Below are 14956 nucleotides of genomic sequence, written 5' to 3'. Positions count from 1 at the left end.
GAGAAAAAACATGTTTGGATCATAGATGTTGCTGTGCCAGTTGACAGCAGGGTAGAGGACAAAGAGCTGGAAAAGATCACAAAATGCAAGGACCTACAAATTGAAGTTGAACTATTGTGGCAAAAAAGAACAACAGTAATCCCACTAGTAGTCGATGCTCTAGGAGGAATCCCAAGAAATCTTGAAAAACATCTGGAAAGCCTAAACTTGGACAGAACATCAGTCCACATGCTGCAGAAAGCAGCACTTCTAGGAACTGCACATATTCTACGCAAATACCTCTAATATCCTAGGTCCTTGGGAAGGACTCGATATTCAGAGATGAATTCCAGACACTTGTGCTGTGTTGTTATATGTATAATAATAATGAGGCTCGAATTGTAATGAAGGCCAACAACCAGCTAAAGATCTGGCAGCTGTGAAATCTACAATAATAATAGTTTGGATTTATCCCATCCCCCCCCCCCCCCCCCCCCCCCCCCCCCCCCCCCCCCCCGCCGTCTCTCCTGTCAGGAGACTCCTGGAAGTCCTGGAAGCAGTGAGCAGCATGGACCCTATGGCACTGTATTTCACTGGTGTCCCACCCCAGGCTTCACTCCCAAATCTCCAGGAATTCCAAAGCCTACAATTGGCAACCCCAGGAGATGGTCAGATGTTTTTAAATAGTGAAAAGTCCCGATTGGTCTTTTCTCGCCTGCCCTGTGGTAAAACACCAAAGCTCATTGCAATTATGTGGGGCCAAGGGGGTGGAAAGCCAGGAGGGGAACAGAAGGACGAGAAGGAGGGAGCTGGTGATGCAAGGCCAAGTAGGGAAGAAAGGCTGGAGGAGATGTCCCCAACCAACCACTTTCCAACCGTTCCAACCAACAACTTTCTAGAACCCATTGTATTCATGCGTACAACAGGCTTTACTGCTACTGTACAGAATAAATTAGCAGCTGCTTCTCACTTGTATATAGAGTATTTTTTAACCAGAGGAATAGCCATGCGTGTAATCCTATTGTATTGTGTTTCATTTTGTATGCATGTAGTCAGAGTTCCAGACAGGCAGTAGGAGCAGGAAGTGACGTTCATCCAGCTAATAAGACATCAGAACTCTTCTTCCAGACAGGGAGGGACAGACTGTAAGCATTTGGTCTGTCTGAACCCAAGGCTTTGCTTGATTTGGTTGTGGTGGGTTTTCCGGGCTGTGTGGCCGTGGTCAGGTGCATCTTGTTCCTAACGTTTCGCCTACATCTATGACTAGCATCTTCAGAGGTATATCACAGAGGGAAGTCTGTTAACAGACTTCTCTTTGTGATACCTCCTGAATATGCCAACCATGAATCACCGAGGCAGAAACGCGATTAGGAACGAAATCTATCGAACCAACCGACCACACAGCTTGACCTCACCTAATCTGTTGAATCTGGCCGTGAAAGCCTTCGACAATACTTTGCTTGGTTTATTTGCATATGTATCTTTGGGGCTCAAGAGCATCCTTGATTGGGCATAGCAACTGCTTATGTGTAGTCTAGTGTGATCAGTTGTTTTTGGTCTCTGGGTTAGCACGCATATGACCTACAACTATACTGATACCTAACAGCCATCTCAACTTTTGTACACCACCCAGAGCCCTTTGGGGGTGGGTGGAATAATAAGCACAATAATAAATAGAAACCAATACCACTGAAAACGTAGGGTTGTTACCAAAAAATTGTCTTTGCAGGGCCACCGAAATATGGTACTGCATCTCAGTTTACACGGAATCGTAAGTTCTTGGGACAGTGGCATGTGATAACTGGTGGCTTGGTTTTCAGCTGTTCCAGAGATGATCTGTGTTTTCATTGCTGATATGGACAGGCAGCGCCACAAATGTGTAACATCTGTGTCTCTAGGGGTGACTGCAATTTTTCCCTAGCTTCTCTTTCCACTGTTCACTAAATACATTCTTAAATGAGTACATCACGATCTCCTAATCGATTCGGCAGCTGTTAAATTTCTGCCTGACTCATCTCTATAAGGCCCAGTGCTTCCAGTTAACTCCATGGTTTATCAGACAGAAAATCAACACATCCACTCGGAGTTTTTTGTTTTGTTTTGTATTAGAATGGCAGTCAACTGTACCCAGTGTTCTTTGGCAGCTGTAATGATATGTTAAAGCAAAAGTACTTTCAATGCTACCATTGGTAAAGAATTTGGTAGTGAAAAATGCAATTAATTGAATTAATAATTGAATTAATTGAATTAATAAGTTTACTTATTAAGATTTAAGAAAGAGATTACTACAGGGTGGATATACACCCAAGATAAAGGTAAATAGCTAGGTCAAGAAGACCACTATTGGCCTCTATGATAACTCATGTTTATTATGGTTTACCTGGTCTGGTTTGGATTATTATGTACTTTTATTAATGTAACCATATAGACTGTTGATTACAAATGAACTATTTGAAACTCAATAAAAATTTATTAAACAAAAAAAAGAAAAGAAAGCAAACTCCAGTTTTCTTTCCTGCTTGCCTCCTTCCGCAATGGACTTTTATGTAACCTCTTTCCTGAAGATTTGTAACCAGGAGCAACACTTGTACGCTTCTAATTGCTTTGTGCATTGTGGAATATTAACTTGTTCTGAATCTTCCGTGGCAGTCTTCGCTCACCTTAACCCTTGGGTCCAGCAACTTGGAAAATCAGTTTTCTTCTTCGTAGACACATGTCACTCGCTCACCTGGCTTCATGCTTTGTATTGGCTTTTATGAGTATTTGAGTTGTGCTTTGAGCCAGAGTTGTTGCAGCCTGATTTGTGGTTTTGGTCTGTGTTGCCCTTTTTTCTCCTTTTACTCTAATCTCCTTTTATGGTTGTTCTCTCATTAACCCTTGTATTATTAATTTGGCCTTTGGCCATATGCAGTGTATTTTATTGTTACTAAAAATGTTTGGTATAGGTTCTCATGTGCTATTTATTTATTTATTATTTATTTTTTAGATTTATATCCCACCCTTCCCAATAGAGCTCAGGGTGGAGAACATCAGCATAAAACCAGATAAAACAATTCAATATAAAACCAGTATAAACAACCATACCATATTGTTCTACAACAGTAGAACAATAGATAAGCAGATGGTGATAAAACCCCATAATAGGCACCCCTGGGAGGTCACGATGTTCCGGTCAGGCCAGCTGGCAAGATATAAAAGCTTGGCGGAAGAGCTCAGTCTTACAGGTCGTCGGAACTCACCCTAACCCTGACCTCAATTGGGACCTCATTCCACCAGGTAGGGGCCAGGGCCGAAAAAGCCCAGGCCCTAGTAGTAGCCAGCCAAACCTGTCTAGGGCTGGGAACCTCCAGCAAATTCTCCCCCGATGAATGGAGGGGTCTAGAGGGGCAATATGGGCTTGGAGTTTTGACGTGGGAGCAGCCTGATAGCTCGAGATACTCTTTTGTCCCACTCGTGTTTCCGTAGGGCCTTCAAAACGGACCTGTTCCGCCAGGCTTTTAGCCAGCTGGGATAGTCATCAGACCCTCATGTCATTGAGGCCTCCCGTGGGCGGGGCTGGGGCTGGGAGGGTAAATATCGCCATACTGGTTTTAAATAGTAGAATTTAAGTTATTGTTTTATGTATTTTGGGGAGGGCCTTTTGGGGAGGGCGGAATAGAAATATAATAAATAAATAATAAATAGATAGATAGATAAATAAACCACTCCCCTATGACACCCAACGAACCAAGTGAAACCTAAATTCACCCATGCATACAACATCAAGGCTAACTGGGGGGACCCGCTTTCTACTATCATGTTACGTGACCTCCAGACACAAGCACCTCATTTGCATCCTATCCTAGTTCTGTTCGTCTTGACCAGGGGTCTTCAAACTACGGCCCTCCAGATGTTCATGGACTACAATTCCCATCAGCCCCTGCCAGCATGGCCCAATGACCAGGGGCTTTGACTAGGAGACCTGCTGAATCCATGCCCGAAGACATCCTGGAGAGATAGTCTCAATTGAACCCTGGTCTTGACAATAGAAACAAAATGGATTTGTCATCTTAAAACCCTTGAGATTAAAGCTTGAATTGCATAAAAGGAGTGCTTTGATGAGATTTTCCTGAAGTGCATGTTTGTGTCTTCGGTCTCAGGTAATGCAGCACCCAACAGAAAGCGGCCAAGTTCTGAGCCTTTTCAGCAGCATCAAGGAAGCAATAACCAAAGTAGCGGAGATCTGGATCTTCTCGTTGTCCAGTCAGCCGATAGACCAAGAAGAAAGCACTGTGCCGACCAGTCAGAAAGCAAAGTCATCAGGTAACTTTGGAAATGGACACATTCCGTAATTCTGCGCCTTTAACACAACTCCTTGCGCTCAGTCTGTCAAGGAGTCGGTTACATATCTATGGGACGTGGTGGGTATTCTGAGATTTCCTGTTCAGTTGTGCAACTTGCCCCTGATGAACACTTGCCCATAATTTCCCTGGGATGTTCCTTAAGCTACTCTGTTGTCCTCTTGCCCTCTGTTAACATCTGTATGTCAGTAAAGTGCAAAATTGGAAGAAAATATAGATTTGATCATCTGATCCTATGAGACATAGTGCTTTTTTCCTTGTTCTGAGTCTTAAAGGTCTTCCTTCTGGCCAGAGGGCAGGACTAAAGCTTTCTGAAATTAAATTTAACAAAAAACTGAATTTATGATGATTGGCAGGCCTAACAGCTTGGAGATGAGGAGTCCTGTAGCTTAATGAAGTGCAGATTTCTGTGGTGACTTAAGGCTGAAGCCTTGGGAGCTCCATTGGTTAAAGTTTCACTTGGTGAGAAAGTCGTGACCTTTTATGGTAGGTTCAGAAATGCAGGAGTAGAGTCCTAAGACATACTTTTATGTAGGGTTACCAAGGTGGTAGTGTGGAAGGTTCAATGGATGCAGAATACTGTGGGGACTCCCTTCTGAGAGGGATGCGTGCAATGGTGGGATTCATCCAGTTCACACCAGTTCGGTAGAACCGGTACCTAATTTTTTGTTGAGTTTGGAGAACTGGTTGTTAAAAACGACTTTCAGAGCCCCAGAGTAGCCGGGCACCTTGCCACCTGGCTGTCTGAGGCACTAAAAGCCCCGAAGCAGCCTCTCCCAGAGAAGCGAGGGGGCTTTCAGAGCAGCGGCAGCAAGGCCCTGTTGCCCCCCCTCCACCTCCACAAGAAGTTCCTCTACAGCAGGTAAGTGGACAGCAGGTGGGGGGTGCATGGCGGAGGAGGGGGGACTGGTTGTTAAATTATTAGAATCCCACCACTGGTTGTGTAGCCATGAGCACTTTTCAGTCTCCATTGGCATTCCGTTCCCATTCAAGCTCCCCCACCTGTATATTCCATGAAGGGCTTTCAGTGCTCTCTGTGGAGGGTGGAACCCCACAGTGGAGCCCTAAAGTGGAGCCCCACAGTTCCTGATTTTGCACTTCTCTATAGCAAAGAGCCCTGTGGTGCGGAGTGGTAGACTGCAGTACTGCAGTCAAAGCTCTGCTCACAACCTGACATTGGTGTTGACAGAAGTCCGTTTCAGGTAGCTGACTCAAGGATTACCTTTTTAATATCTGAATCCGTTATTAACCATTATGACTTTCAATGCTATATGTTTGTTGCAATTTCTGAGTCTTTCCTGCAAAATATCACGCAGTTGTTTCTGTGTGACTCTTACAGACAACTATTCGGATGAGGAATATGAAAGTTTCTCTTCTGAACAAGAAGCAAGTGATGATGCTGTGCAGGGGCAGGTATTGTATAAATTCTTTCTGCTGTGCAGATAAATCCTTCTTTGTAAGGGACCTAGGCTGACAGTAATACTCGTAAACCTTGATTTTTAACATAATTGTCATAAGAGGTGATGGACTGAACTGACTAGTCTTCAAACTGCAACATACAGGAAGACTGCATCCCTTTGTCAGCTGGTGAAAATAATTTCTAGGGAGAGTTCTAAGGATTTGATTTAGAACTCTCTTATTTGTCTTTTTGGCAGTCCAGGGTATCCTTAAACCTTTCTTTCAGCCCCACATTTCGAACAAAGAAATATCCCGAATAAATAAATGTGTATCAATTATGCATTTTGCGTTGTTCAAACGCTAAAAACTTGGGTTCAATAGGAAAGAAAGCTTAGCAGGTATTTCATTTCTCCTCGAAATGTCACGCCCTCCCCAATGGAAAAACCCATCTTCCTATTATCTCAAAATGGTCAGGAATTTTGTATTTCTAGATCAGTGGTGGCGAACCTATGGCGCGGGTGCCAGAGGTGGCGCTCAGAGCCCGTTCTGTGGGCACGTGCAAACAGAGTGCCCCCCCCCCCCACATCTAGGCTGGCCTGGGCCACTGCCCTCGATTATTAGCATTAAACCTAAGACCTAGTTTTGGGGAAGCAGTGTAGGTAACCCTGTTGTTAAAGCTGTTAGAGCCCCACTGATGCTTTTCATGTGAAGAAGAACTAAAGTGCAGATCGCGCTTTACCTGGGAGTAAAGCTCCAGTTGCTGGCAATGGGGCTTAGCTTCTGCGACAAACCACCCTCCTAAGGGGTTGTGATTTATAAATTTCGTTGGAAGAGTTGCGCGGTTTGCTTCAAAGCAAAGCAGCCGACTACCACCAAGCTAACTCCCGGAAGTAACCTACACGCGCTCGAGGCCAGCCGTTTTCTGAACTAAAACCTCGAGTATTCCAGAGTTAAGAATTGCAATATGGCGCTGCGCTGCAATAAATAAAGTGAGGATGAGTTTTGGGTTGCAGTTGGGCACTCGGCCTCGAAAAGGTTCGCCATCACTGCTCTAGATGATCCTGAAGGAAACAATTGCCCCTGCCATGGTATGGCTCAGAGAAACTGGTACTGTATCTGGTGCCATGTCCAACCAGTTGGGAGGACTGCGGTGGCCACCCGCCATTCACCCCTCTGTCAGGGCGAGTGCCCTAGGGAGGGGAAATCTGCTGGCGCAGCCCTGCACCACTCCCACCAGTGGATTCGAACCCCTCCCCCCACCTTTGGATGGGGCTCAGAAACTTTCTTCCATGAGTTCAGAAGATTAAACTTATGTCCTTTCTTAAGCTTTTATGGATAAAAACTGTAATGGCTGACTTCTTCTTCGTTAGGATTTGGATGACGACGACTATGAATTGGGGAAGCCAAGGAAGCAGCGGAGGTCGATTGTAAGAACACCGTCCATAACCAGGGTTGGTGGAAATTAATTAATTTTACTACTTTTGATTGATTTAATGGTGGATTTGTATGTGTAATTTGAAGCAGCAGTGGTGTAGTGGTTGAGAGCAGGTGCACTCTGATCTGGAGGAACCGGGTTTGATTCCCTGCTCTGCTGCTTGAGCTGCGGAGGTGTTTCTGGGGAATTCAGATTAGCCTGTACACTCCAACATGCCAGCCGGGTGACCTTGGGCTAGTCACAGATCTTCGGAGCTCTCTCAGCCCCACCTACCTCACAGGGTGTTTGTTGCGGGGGAAGGGAAAGGAGATTGTCAGCCCCTTTGAGTCTCCTACAGGAGAGATAGGGGGGATATAAATCCAAACTCCTCTTCCTCCTCCTCCTCCTCCTTCTTCTTCTTCTTCTTCTTGATGTGTAAATCCTGCCGTATTTCCTAGGACTCTATCTGACTAATGGCTATAGAGTTCCCTTTGGAGAAATAAAAAAAGAAATGTCAAATCGCCCTGTAATTTAAACGTACCTTTATGCATTTGTATATCTACATTTTTTTCTCAAGGGGCAATTGCAGGTCCTAAGACTGCAGAGTAAGACTCGAAACTGTGTTGGGAAAGCTGGGAGTTGGTGGGGGAACAATTACTTAACCCGTGCCTTGGTTACAAAAATTGCAGAGTCATAAATCACACTTATATTTACAGCAGCAAAACTTCAAGCAAAAAGTGGTGGCATTGTTGAGAAGATTTAAAGTCTCAGAAGAGGTAAGCGTGCTTTTTTGTGTAGCTTTGGGTTTAGAGATGTATATAAACGTCTTTTATAGCCACATTAATTAATTAATTAATTTATTTATTTATAATGAGATTTATAAGCCGCCTCACCCCCGAAGGGCTCGATTCCCATCATTAATGGTGTGACCGCACCTGGCCTATCCTAAATATAATGTTAGAAAATTTTTAGATCACAGAAGCACTGTCCATCTGCTCTAGTGGTCCCTGTATCTTATTTTCCAGCACATGCTCTATAATATTATATGAGTTACATTGACACAAAGGATCATAGACTCAGAGAGGTGAAAGGGGCTCTACAGGCTATCCAGTTTAACCCCCTGCTCAATGCAGGATCACTTTAGAGCATAGGTGTCAAACTCAGGCCGTCCAGATGTTCATGACCTACAATTCCCAGCAGCCCCTTCTAGCATGGCCAATTGGCCCTGCTGGCATGGGCTGATGGGAATCGTAGTCCATGAACTTCTGGAGGGAACCTGAAGTTATTTCTCCTATAGCTCGAGATCAGTGGTGGAACCTTTGTACTCCAGATGTTATGGACTACAATTCCCATCATGCCCCTGCCAGCATACGGCCAATTTGGCAGGGGCTGATGGGAATCTGTAGTCACAACTTCTAGACATCTGAGTGCCAAAGGCTCCGCCACCACCACTGCTCTTAGGAGCATCCTAAAGAGGCATCTAGCAACTGTTTGTCCAGCTTCTACTTGAAGACTGCCAGTGGGAGGAGGGAGCTCACCACCTCTTTAGGGTGCCGATTCCACTGTTGAACTACTCTCACTGAAAGCTTTTTCCCCCTAATATCCAGCTGACACCCTTCTGGCTATAATTTAAACCCATTGTTGCAAGCCCTGCCCATTGCTGCCATCATGAACAGTTGTTTCAAATACTTAAAAAAGGGCAATCATGTCCTCCCTCAACCTCCTCTTCTCCAGACTGAACATTCCTAAGTCCCTCAGCTTTTCCTCATATGACTTGGTCTCCAGGCCTTTGATCACCTTTGTCACTCTCCTCTGCACCCGCTCCATACTATCTACCTCATTTTTCAAGTGAGGTCTCCAGAACTGCATGCAGTACTCCAAGTATGGCGTGACAAAAGCAATAAATAGTGGGACTATGACATCTTGCTATTTGGGTGTTACGCCTCCCAAGATGCATCCCAAGATCGCATTAGCCTTTTTTGCTGCTGCATCACACTTGGAAGGACTAGCAAGGAAAGCCTGGTGGTAATATAACGTAATATATATCCTCAACACTAATGCTCTGGAGCCTATTTTTATATGCCTAATAAAGGTTGTTGTATTGTATATCCTCAACAACATTGTCCTCAACTGTGTTTGAAATACTGAAAAAGTCTGGAAATGTTGAATCCAGGCAATTAATCTTTTTTTTCGGTTTCTCGTATAAAATGGAAATTTTGGGGGAAACTTAAATCTATGCATTCTTGTATTCGTAAAGCTGAACTTATTTTACAGCTTTAACACAAATTTCTTCATTTATAACTTAGTATACATAATTGTGCTGTTTGATGTATATATGGAACTTAAAGGGCAAATCCTCTTAGCAAGCAAAATCCCAAATATTTCTTAAATTAACAAATATTTTATGTATTTCTTAAAAATTTTATGTTTCTGACTTTCTTCTGATTATCTGAGGCTCCGAAGTGCATCCTGGAAAGTTGTGCACTTCTGAACCCTGTGCTACATTGGTGCATGTATTTTAGTTTTTGCCATCTAGCAGGCAAGAAAAAAGAAAAATAGGAGTTGGAAAACAAATTATGTAGTTAAAAAGGGTATTATTTGGACAGAAACAATATCATACAGGACTCACAGAATATGACCTCTTTAATAATGTATGATTGTGTACTATAGGAGCAGCAGTGGCGTAGGAGGTTAAGAGCTCGTGTATCTAATCTGGAGGAACCGGGTTTGATTCCCAGCTTTGCCGCCTGAGCTGTGGAGGCTTATCTGGGGAATTCAGATTAGCCTGTGCACTCCCACACACGCTAGCTGGGTGACCTTGGGCTAGTCACAGCTTCTCGGTGCTCTCTCAGCCCCACCTACCTCCCAGGGTGTTTGTTGTAAGGGGGGAAGGGCAAGGAGATTGTAAGCCCATTTGAGTCTGCTGGAGGAGAGAAAGGGGGATACAAATCCAAACTCTTCTTCTCTACTTCTACTAACTGTTGCTGATATTATCACGTTTTAAACAATAAACCTATTGAACATACACTGTAGGTATCTACCGTACCATCATTGCTGTAGATTGTTCTACATACATTTGATTGTGTTGTGCATTCTAAAAGCTTATTTTCTAAAGCACTGCACTCATTCCAAAAGGGAACATATGTCCATAGGAGCATTTTGTATAGTTTTTTTCCCTCAGGATACAGACCATTGTATGCAGTTGCCAGCTGCTGGGACGCTCTGAAGGGGGAAGTCGGGTGAACTCATGAACAAACCGTTTTATGATTTGTGCCTAGGTTTTTGATTCCGAGCAGGATCCAACTGAGCATGTCCCAGAAGTGGAAGAAGACCTTGACCTTCTGTACGACACCCTCGATATTGACAATCCCAGCGACAGTGGCCCCGACATGGAAGACGACGAAAGTGTTCTCAGCACTCCAAAGCCAAAGTTGAAGTAAGGGGATCTGACATTGGGTGGCAGCTTCACCAGTTCTTTCGACCACTGTCACTGGAATGAGAGGGGTTAAGGCAGCATAATGAGGGAGTTAGTGGGAAGGGTCTTAAAAATGATGTTTAAACAGAGGTAGTGTGATGTAAAGCTTGATTGATATGGCCTCTACAACCCTCTTCCTGGCAGACTTAACCCACTATATTAAGTTCAACTCCCATGGCAGAAACTGAAGACAACTGTTAACTTTTATTTACTTTCAGAGGCTGAGGAATAAGGTGGTTCTGATAAGAAGACAGAAGCTATTAACACAGTCCTGCTGGGCCTGTTCTTCAGGTTACAGTTGACAATTGAGTGTAGAGAGCAGTTAGCAGCCAAGTTCATATCCGTGAGGTGAAGAGTGGTCTCCCTTCAGCATCAGGATTCTCTCAGTATAAATGTGAGAAACCACAAATCTTTCACTAGTTTACCTCAGGAATCTGGGCTCCGGGACAACCACAGTCTCAAGCTAGCCTACTTTATCCCAAATAAGAGGCTCTGAGACATCCAAAGACTCCTGAGACAAGTTCTCTTCCAACTAACGCTTTGGAGATGCAAAACCCTGACGCCACGTATTTACTGATTTAGCTTGCTTACACACAAGATAAACTCTGAAACAGGATCCTTCTAACCTCTTTTTATCTGAAGGTTCAGACTCTGACTGATTGGAGCAGACAGAGTAACAGCGTTTCATCACCTGTTCCTCCTTTTCGTCCGGCTCTGCCAGCTCTTCCAGGGATCTGATTGGCTACTAGCTTTCCCGCTCACACACCAAGCAGCATTAAAGAGGGGTGGTGTTTTTCAGAAAAGGGGCAAAACCTTTGCCCATCTATGACATCAGGTTTGACAGTTCATCTTGACAGTAGCCTAAGTGAAGTGCTGCTTGCTGGGACCTGGCTAACCTCAGGAACTTCTCGCCTTCTGAAGGCACGCGGGAACAAGGTTCCTGCTCTGGTTTTTCCTTTGTGAACGTTGGAAGGTGCTAAGTTGTTGGTGTAGATCCACAAGGATTGGGGAGATATTCTCCCCGTGGTAGAAGACAGAGAGTAGTTGACAGTAGGTTCTCAGCAGTTTGTTGGCTGTACCGTGAAGACAAATCAGCGAGCAACTGTTTTGCTTTAGATATGGAGGCTATGAATGACTACGTTACCATCAGGGAGAATGCAGGATTGGAGGCTGTAATCTTCTCCCATCCCCAAAGTGACCCAGTGCAGCTAATAGTAAATCAGAAGTTGGAAGTTCTATGAGAACAGGAGCAGTGAGATCTTGGGTGAACAGTCAGAACTATAGAAGAAGAAGAGTTTGCATTTATATCTCCCCTTTCTCTCCTGTAAGGAGACTCAAAGGGCCTTACAATCTCCCTTCCCTCCCCCCCTCTCCACAACAAATGCCCTGTGAGGTGGGTGGGGCTGAGAGAGCTCCAGAGAACTGTGACTAGCCCAGGGTCACTCAACTGGCATGTGTTGGAGTGCACAAGGTAATCTAGTTCCCCAGATAAGCCTCCGCAGCTCAAGTGGCAGAGCGGGGAATCAAACCCGGTTCTCCAGTTTAGAGTGCACCTGCTCTTAACCACTGCACCACAATGGCCCTGGGATGACACTGGGTGAAAAGAGAACTTAATGCTGAATTTGAGCAATAGCTCCACAGACAAGGCTTCTAATAATCACATAAACTGGTCAGATTTTACCGCTGCACAACACCCAGTGTATTTTTAGAATAAAATGTTATTTTTGTATTTTTCAGTTTGTGTTCTGCCTTGTTCTAGAAGTTTGTGACTAGGTGTTGAAGAAAAAATAAGTCTTTGACATGTTCGATAAATGTGTTACTTTTTAATTATTTGTTAATATTGAATCAAGAACTGCAGAGAGATTTTTGGAAGTCAGTGCAGTGCAGGGCAGACTATACAATCTTTAGCTCTGGAATGGTTTGCTGGTGAAAGAGGTTCGGATGTGGAACCTGTTGCAATACTTGTCAAGAGAGACCCCCTCTCCAGCACATAGCTGTACATCCTTGGTTTCGCCCTTTTTTCCTCATGGGAGAAGTAGGCAAGGGAAGGAGACTTGAGGCTGTCTCTCCAGGGAGAACCACATAGAAGAAGAAGAGTTAGATTTATATCCCCCTTTCTCTCCTGTAAGGAGTCTCAAAGGGGTTTAAAAACTCCTTTCCCTTCCCCCCCCACAACAAACACCCTGTGAGGTAGGTGGGGCTGAGAGAGCTCAGAAGAACTGTGACTAGCCCAAGGTCACCCAGCTGGCGTGTGTGGGAATGCACAGGCTAATCTGAATTTCCCAGATAAGCTTCCACAGCTCAGGCAGCAGAGCGAGGAATCAAATCTGGTTCCTCCAGATTAGAGTACACCTTATCTTAACCACTATGCCACTGCTGCTCTTAAGTAAAACAAAGACTGAACAGGCTCTGCCTCTTGTGATGAGGTGAAGAAGATCTTCAAAGTTGACAAATTCCTGTGCATTTGGGTCAGGCTTCCCTCCAGCGGTCCCTTGATAGTGTTGGGGAATAAGGGCAAAATTCTCAAATGTCTTCTCAGCATGTTTACGCACAGCTGTCCCTTCTGTAGGGCACAGTCGTTCCAGCATCTGGAGTGTCTGGTAAACAAACTGGTATCAGTTCACTTTATTTGCATCAACAAAAATCCTCAGAACAATAGGGCAGCTGTTAAGAAAGAATACCAGAAGCAATTACATCAGTTTGCAGCTCGAGGAATGATAATATTGATCAGAAATTTACTTCTAAGTGCCTCGTTTGTGTCAGCCAATAATATTGTCCTGCAGACAATAAATATTGAGATCGAGGAGATTGTGAATTTCCGGGCCCTGTCATATCCAGTAGTTTGCCAATAAATCTTGGAGATTTCTCTCTTAAAATTTTGTGTAATGGGGCTATTTCATTTTAGTATTTTAAAGGCACAGCACTTGGAGAGGAAAGTTCCAAAACATACTGGCGTCATCAGTGACTGAGCTTATGCAATAACACATTTCTAAAAATATATAGTTTAGATTTTTATTGGATCTGAATTAACACATGCAGATCAACTGTGTTCTGATATCAGCCTCTTCTCGGTTTAGAACAATTGTACATGCTTCATTAATGCAGAAAATAGTTTTGACATAATGGTGCTTAGACAAACTTATTTTTTTCCAGACGAATATGAATTTTCATCAGCAGAGAAAGGAAGGCATCCTTTGGAATTGCCCCTCTTGGTGGACCAGTTTGCCAACGATGACTCAGCCCCTCTCATCTGTTGCCAAGGGATCCTTCTGTCCCAACCAGCCCTGGCTTGTAAATAATATACACGTGGTCTGTGTGCAAAACACAGTCAGCAAGGATCAAAGGAAAAGTGATAAAATTCCAGTCCTCTACCCTTCTAAAAGGTGGTTAGGAAAGGAAAGGTGATGCTTGAAGTTGATCTATGGTGGAATAGCTGACCCATGAGAGGACCTTTTGACCTTCTGAGACTTGTAGGCTGTAGTGGCCACCAGAGTTGTGACAGAGTTGTGTTCTCCCAGCCTGCCTGACTTATGAAGGGATTTGTTGTACCGCTTTTGGTACTGTTGTCAACAACTAGGAATTACCCAAGAGGGCCAGTTCTCCCAGATTGCCTTCCTCAGTGTTGTTCTGGGGCTCTGCAACTTGCTACCTGTTCCTGGTTTTTCTCACTGTAGGCCCTACTTTGAAGGCATGTCTCACTCAAGCTCTCAGACAGAAATTGGGAGCCTCCACAGCGTTAGAAGCCAGAAAGAGCCACCCAGTCCTGTAAGTGATCCTTTTTGGTGTTGTTACCTTCTTAATATCATTAATTACCTTCATAATTCCATTTTTACAATGCAGTTCAATAATGCCTTTTCCCAGTAATTACTTGCCTGGATGTATTTCCACCACGTGTGGGAAAAGGCAGTGTTTTCTTCATCAGAGAAACAGGAGGCGCCCTCAATATTTTATATTCAGCAAGAAATTTCATTGATGAACTTTAGCAGTGACGTTTCTGTCATTGTCAAGCTGGGAAGGTAACCTCGTTCATGAAAAGGAAATGCCAGCTTTCAAAGCTGATTTGCTCATTTAAATCCTTTCTCAGGCTTGCAGCAAGCAAACTATAACGCGTATATCAGGTACTATGTTTCTTCTCTCCGAACAGGAACCTTTCAAATTGAATTAGATTCCTTGATATTCCATCACAAGGACATCTACAGGGCGTCTATTAGAGCCAAGCTCCTAGCCCCCTTGTTGGTAGATCAAGTTGAGTCAAGCGACTCACAAAAAATTGTATTTCTGCTCAACAACGAGAACAATGTGATTTTGGAGGCTGTGGCCAAATTCCTATGTACTGTTATTTCAATACGT

At 44.0% G+C, this 14956-nt stretch overlaps 1 protein-coding gene across 4 annotated transcripts in view; it reads left to right on the top strand.

Annotated features, from left to right (window-relative positions):
• Positions 1–14956, top strand: part of LOC125443478 (phosphofurin acidic cluster sorting protein 2-like) — an 84465-nt gene that overhangs the window by 16266 nt on the left and 53243 nt on the right. For 3 of the 4 annotated variants that reach the window (XM_048515619.1, XM_048515623.1, XM_048515622.1), the window contains 6 exons: positions 4119–4281; positions 5659–5732; positions 7088–7168; positions 7848–7907; positions 10410–10567; positions 14281–14371. In XM_048515619.1, the coding sequence (XP_048371576.1) occupies positions 4119–4281; positions 5659–5732; positions 7088–7168; positions 7848–7907; positions 10410–10567; positions 14281–14371 (627 nt within the window). The remainder of the gene's footprint in view (positions 1–4118; positions 4282–5658; positions 5733–7087; positions 7169–7847; positions 7908–10409; positions 10568–14280; positions 14372–14956) is intronic. The other variant, XM_048515621.1, reaches the window with a different exon arrangement.

This window comes from Sphaerodactylus townsendi, linkage group LG14 (genome assembly GCF_021028975.2).
Source record: "Sphaerodactylus townsendi isolate TG3544 linkage group LG14, MPM_Stown_v2.3, whole genome shotgun sequence".
Classification (NCBI taxonomy): Eukaryota; Metazoa; Chordata; class Lepidosauria; order Squamata; family Sphaerodactylidae; genus Sphaerodactylus; species Sphaerodactylus townsendi.
This window is presented reverse-complemented; position numbering and strand designations above follow the sequence as displayed.